Here is a 6,416-nt window from a genome sequence, read left to right as displayed (position 1 = left end):
GTGATGTGGCATACCCAGGTGATGTGGCATACCCAGGTGATGTGGCATACCCAGGTGATGCGGCATACCCAGGTGATGCGGCATACCCAGGTGATGTGGCATACCCAGGTGATGTGGCATACCCAGGTGATGGGGCATACCCAGATGATGCGGCATTCCCAGGTGATGCGGCATACCCAGGTGATGCGGCATACCCAGGTGATGTGGCATACCCAGGTGATGTGGCATACCCAGGTGATGTGGCATACCCAGGTGATGTGGCATACCCAGGTAATGCGGCATACCCAGGTGATGTGGCATACCAAGGTGATGTGGCATACCCAGGTGATGCGACATACCCAGGTGATGTGGCATACCCAGGTGATGTGGCATGGTCAGGTGTGCCCAACTGGTGAGGCATGGATAGGTGTGCCCCGGTGGTGGGACGTGGCTAGGTGGTCAGGTTTGGCCAGGTGGTCAGGCGTGGTCAGGTGATCAGGCGTGGTCAGGTGGTCAGGCGTGGTCAGGTGTGGCCAGATGGTCAGGTGTGGCCAGGTGGTCAGGTGTGGTCAGGTGGTTAAGCGTGGTCAGATGTGACCAGGTGGTCAGGTGTGGCCAGGTGGGGCCAGGTGGTCAGGTGTGGCCAGATAGTCAGGTGTGGCCAGGTGGTCAGGTGTGGCCAGGTGGGGCCAGGTGGTCAGGTGTGGCCAGGTAGTCAGGTGTGGCCAGGTGGTCAGGTGTGGCCAGGTGGTCAAGTGTGGCCAGGTGTGGCCAGGTAGTCAGGTGTGGCCAGGTAGTCAGGTGTGGCCAGGTAGTCAGGTGTGGCCAGGTAGTCAGGTGTGGCCAGGTAGTCAGGCGTGGCCAGGTAGTCAGGTGTGGCCAGGTGTGGCCAGGTGGTCAGGTGTGGCCAGGTGTGGCCAGGTAGTCAGGTGTGGTCAGGTGTGGCCAGGTGACCAGGTGTGGCCAGGTGGCCAGGTGTGGCCAGGTGTGCTCAGCTTCAACACAACACAGCCACAATGTTGTTTACAAACTCTCCCGGAGGAAAACAAATGACGGTCATTATTTACATTTTTTTGGCTCGAAATGTTTTTTCCCCCCACCATAGTCCCTTGTTCATCCTGGCTGAAATTCGGACATGGAAATGAAGCTTAACAACATGCTGTTACTGTGACGACGTTTCGCCCTCAAGAGAGCTTTTTTCCAAGTTACAACTTGACAAAAGGTCTACACAGAGCTAAACGGTGGCCTATTAATGGCGTGTTTTGCTGCACCTCGCTTTCTATTCACGCTTTTCATTATTCACTTTCTCCAGTGTTTGTTTTCTCTCAGAACTCGTAATGTTTGACATCATGTTTTCCTCTTCCTCCTTCGCTTCTATTTTTATATTCGTTTATCCATTCTTGCACTATCTTCTTTTTTTTTAAATTTTCTCCACCTGCGAATCTTATTCGCTCATGGAAAGGGTAAGAACAGAAGAGAAAGGAAACAGAAAGAAGAAAACTGGTCAGTAAGCTCTAAATGAGCCGATAAAGAATAACGAAGAGGCAGGAGAGGAAGAAAGAAAAGAGAAATAGGCACTGGGAATAAAACAAAGGAGAAGGACAAAGGATAAAAGTGACAAAGAACAAAGGAAGGGGGGTTGAAGAGGGTTCCAAGGGAGAATGGCAAAGGAGAGGTGTTAAAAAAGAATAGAGGAGAAGAAGTGAACAACCAGAAATATTCGAAAAGGAGGGGGAAGCAAAGGTAGAAAGACTGTGAGAGAAATCAGGTGGGACCAGGAAACTACAAGGCCAAGGAGATAAGAAAATGAAGGAATGAAAAGAGAGAAATCCAGGAAGATAAGAAAACAAAGACAGTCAGAGAGAAATACGTAAAAAGGAAGGGAAAGAAAGAGGAACAGAGAAATTTGGCCAATAAAAAGTTAAAGGAAAGAGAGAAAAGATAAAAACAAGAAGGAAGAAAGTAAAGGAGAGAATCACGGACAGAGAGAGAGACAGAGAGAGAGAGAGAGAGAGAGGATCTAGTAAGATGACAGAGCAGGGAACCTCAGGAGAAGAGATCGTCCATGTCGATGGGGTCGTAGTCGTAAGGCGACTCAGTTTCCACGACGCCCCTCTCCAGGGGCACCACCCTGCCCCTCTCTAGGGGCATTTCCTTTACCCCCCTAGCATGTCTCGCCTGCATCACTGCCTCCTGCGGGAGAAGACAGGGCGTTAGCGAGGGAACACACACACACACACACACACACACAGGTGAGTACAATTAGATGAGTACACACAGACACACAGGTGAGTACAATTAGACGAGTACACACAGACACACACACACACACACACACAGGTGAGTACAATTAGATGAGTACACACAGACACACAGGTGAGTACAATTAAATGAGTACACACACACACACACAGGTGAGTACAATTAGGTGAGTACACACAGACATGCACAAAAGCCAGACTATATAGGAGGAAACTTTGCAGAGATGAGGGAATTCCCGAATGCTATGGAGTGGGGAAGGGAACTGGAAGGAAAGTCAGAGATGGAGTACCCAGAAGGAATGTACCGGGAGGAAGAGGAGAACTTCATACCCCGAAGAGGAAGGGGAACCAGCTAAGACAGAGCCCTCGGTTCAACCAGAGATGCACAGAGACTAAACAGAGGAACATAATAAACCCTATAAAACGTGAAGGACAGATGACAACATGGAAGTGAGCGTATTAGCCAGAAACTTGTATGCAAGAGTGAGGAGAAAGACTCAGCAACAATTTAACAATGATATAACAACCAAGGCCAAGTCTGACCCATAATTGCAGTAAAAGACCAGGAAATTCGATTCAGCAAGTGGGGAGAGCTCGAGGTAAATGACAAGGATTGTGAAGGAGCTGAACAAACGATTTGAATTCTTCGCAGTGGAAACAGAAATAGTGTCGGGGAGTCTAGGAAAAAGATCACACTGACAGGTCCTGGACACCATTTAACAGGGAAAAAATATAAAAAAAAATACTTTTGATGATGCTGGATACATGAAAGACAATGAGACGACAAGGTGCTACCACTGATTCTGCGAGAGGGAGCAGAAGCATTGTCTGAACCACTAACTCAGAGCTATAGCAAGTCAGTGGACATGGGACAGCTGCCAGAGATCTGTAAGACAGACATGAAGCAGTGAACTGCAGACTAGTATCACTGACATTTATGCATTACAAGGTGATGGAGAATATAGTCCGAAGAAGAGGTAGAACATTTGGAGAGAAGTAGTTTTATAAACAGTAACCAGCACAAGTTCAGAGACTGTAAATATTATCTTAATAACGTGTTGTAATTCTATGACAAAATAACGGAAGCGAGACAGGAGTGAGAGGGTTGGGTGGGTTGCATTTTCTTGGAGTGCAAGAAGGCATTTGATACTATACTCTACGAGTTACGAGGGCAAGGAAACAATATCTGAAAGCAGAAATAACAGAAAACGCACTCACGTACATCAGAGAGTACCTCAGCAAGGAGTGATTGTCTGGGAATTGATGTCAGAATGGGAAAGAGTAATAAACGGGTTTCCGCAAGGTTCTGTGTTAGGGCCAGTACTGTTTCTGGTTTGTGAGTGACTTACTAGATGCGACTGTTTCAGATGTATCTTTGTCTGATGATGAGGTAGCAGTAATGAGGTGAATACGAGCAGACGAGGTGAAGTAAAGGCTATAAACGGATTTCAATCAATTGTAAAATTGGCCAAATAGGTGGTTATTTTAATTCAATCCCAGCAAATATAAAATTATGAAGATTGGGAAAGGGCAAACAAGACCTGACACAGAGTGTAGACTCCTGGGACATATGCTGAAGACCTCGCCCAAAGAGAAAGACCTAAGACTGAGCATTATGCCTGGCATATCGCCAGAGGCTCACATCAACCGAATAACCTCTGCAATCAATGCTCGCCCAGAATAATCCGAGAGACCTTCAGGAATTCCAACAAAGAGTAATCCTGGGCCCTTTAAACAACATATGCCAGGCCCATATTGGAGTATGAAGAACCTGCATGGAATCCACACCTTAAAAAGAATATTAAGAAAAGGAAGAACGTAAAGAGGTATCCAACGAGGCTAGTTCTAAAACTAAGGGGCATGAGCTATAAAGAAAACCTAGTGGAACTGAATCTATTGACACTTGAGGACAGAAGGACCAGGGGAGACATGAAAACAACATACAAAATATTTAGAGGAAATGAAATGGTAGGCAAAGACAGGCTGTTTGGGGGGGAAGGAAACAGGTACTCGGAGGCACAGCTGGACCCAGATGAGTGGAGGGATGTCAGGAATTGTTTCTTTAGTCTCAGGGTGGTCGAGAAGTGTAATGATCTCGATGATGTGATGGAGACGGGCACCATGCATAGTTTTAAGAGCGGGTACGATGGGGCTCACCAGGCTAGGATGGAGTGAATCTGGCAAGCGGCAAAATGAAAGATGGGGCCAAGAGTCAGGACTCGACACCTACAACCATATATAGGTGAGTACTCAGACATACACACACACACACACACACACACACACACACACACACACACACACACACACACACACACACACACAACCATGCAACGCAACCATAACTAGGCGAGTACAACTAGGTGAGTACACACACACACACACCTACCTTGGGCACACACTCACGGTTGAAGCACACATACTGATCAAGATTGCATGGTGTTCCATCTGGCAGGTGAGTTGCTACGTGAGGTAAGTCCTTAAACTCATACCTGGGCGTCCACAAGTCAGTACTGTTCTTCTTCTGGCAGTACAAGGCACATGACTGCCACACCACGTCTGTGTACATAAATTACAAGCTTGATTAGTTAAAATACCCTGGCTAGAACAATTCATAACTAACCCACAATACCGTGGCTGGAACAATTTATAACTAACCCACAATACCGTGGCTGGAACAATTTATAGCTAACCCACAATACCGTGGCTGGAACAATTCATAACTAACCCACAATACCGTGGCTGGAACAATTTATAACTAACCCACAATACCGTGGCTGGAACAATTCAAAACTAACCCACAATACCGTGGCTGGAACAATTCATAACTAACCCACAATACCGTGGTTGGAACAATTCATAACTAACCCCCAGTTTGCAGAAAAGATTTTAGGCACTGTGTCGATCCATCATGGGCATATGAGGAGGCTTGTTCAGGAAGGCTAGGAGATTTTTGCCGTATTGGGAGGATCTGTATCCTTGTCCTGGCTGGATAGGGGGTGGATAGTGGGAGAGAGAGAGAGACAGAAAGAGAGATAATGAATTAGCACTGCACATGGAGCACCAGGAACACAGCTGTGCTCGTGTAGCTACGGAATAGATTAACACACCTGGTGTTTTACATGGGATGTCGACTGACTGCCATCTCCCCACGGATTCTCTCTCTCTCTCTCTCTCTCTCTCTCCTTATCCCTCCGTCCCCCTCCTCCTTCTATTATCCTTCTTTCTCCCTTTTCCTACACTTCCTTCTCCCTATTCCAGTCTTTCCTTGAAGATCGGAAATAGGGGGCTTAAGCCTCACCTCTCCATTTCATCATATGTTTACCATTACTCCTGTTTTCTCTTTCCTCTCTCTTCTCTTACTCTTATTCTCCTTTTTCTCTTTCCAATTTCTCTCACTTATCTTAACCTCTCTTCTTCTTTTTATTGCCTCCTTTCATTCAGTCGCGTCAGCATCTCTTGTGTTCCTCTCCTACTCCCCCTCTCCTACTCCCCCTCTCCTACTCCCTCTCTCCTACTCCCTCTCTCCTACTCCCCCTCTCCTACTCCCTCTCTCCCCCAGGAATTTATCACCCCAAGTGTGGAAGAAAAAGAGAGGAACATTAAGAGGAGGCAGAGGAAGAAAGATGAGAGGGAGGAGGGGGAAAGGAAAAGAGGGGAAGTAAAGAGAGGGAAGGAAGGCATGAGTGGCCCATTTCCGGTTTTCTCACTACAATATTTACCTTCTTTCTTTTTTTTCAGAAGGTGACCAAGGGTTGGTAAAGCTATTTTGAAATTCCACTTATGACCTAAGAAATATATTTGACTTTTCTTCTGGTGTTGTGAAGTGATTATATATGTGAGAGAGAGAGGGAAAGAGAACATAGTTATGCTGCTGTAACTCCAGATATTTAAACACACTTATCTTATTCAAGTAATATGCAAATTTACGTAAGAATTTTATCAATTGGCTCGACTTGACTTGAGAAGACATTTTCTTTAAGAGACTTCAGGTAGACGCCTCCATCTCTCTTTCTCTTTCTCTCTCTCTCTTTCTCTCTCTCTCTCTCTCTCTCTCTCTCTCTCTCTCTCTCTCTCTCTCTCTCTCTCTCTCTCTCTCTCTCTCTCTCTCTCTCTCGCTCTCTCTCTCTCTCTCTCTCTCCTCACAAATGCTTCCCAGAAGCTTTCAGGGTAAGT

At 46.4% G+C, this 6,416-nt stretch overlaps 1 protein-coding gene across 4 annotated transcripts in view; it reads right to left on the bottom strand.

The window, feature by feature from the left end:
* Positions 1–285: 285 nt before the first annotated feature.
* Positions 286–6,416, bottom strand: part of LOC128688312 (A disintegrin and metalloproteinase with thrombospondin motifs adt-1-like) — a 77,786-nt gene continuing 71,655 nt past the window's right edge. For 2 of the 4 annotated variants that reach the window (XM_070086659.1, XM_070086660.1), the window contains 2 exons: positions 4,630–4,799; positions 286–2,172 (listed from right to left, as the gene is read on the bottom strand). In XM_070086659.1, the coding sequence (XP_069942760.1) occupies positions 2,026–2,172; positions 4,630–4,799 (317 nt within the window). In that variant the 3' untranslated portion in view covers positions 286–2,025. The remainder of the gene's footprint in view (positions 2,173–4,629; positions 4,800–6,416) is intronic. The other 2 variants (XM_053776076.2, XM_070086658.1) reach the window with 1 other exon arrangement.

This window comes from Cherax quadricarinatus, chromosome 19 (assembly GCF_038502225.1).
Source record: "Cherax quadricarinatus isolate ZL_2023a chromosome 19, ASM3850222v1, whole genome shotgun sequence".
Taxonomy (NCBI): domain Eukaryota; kingdom Metazoa; phylum Arthropoda; class Malacostraca; order Decapoda; family Parastacidae; genus Cherax; species Cherax quadricarinatus.
This window is presented reverse-complemented; position numbering and strand designations above follow the sequence as displayed.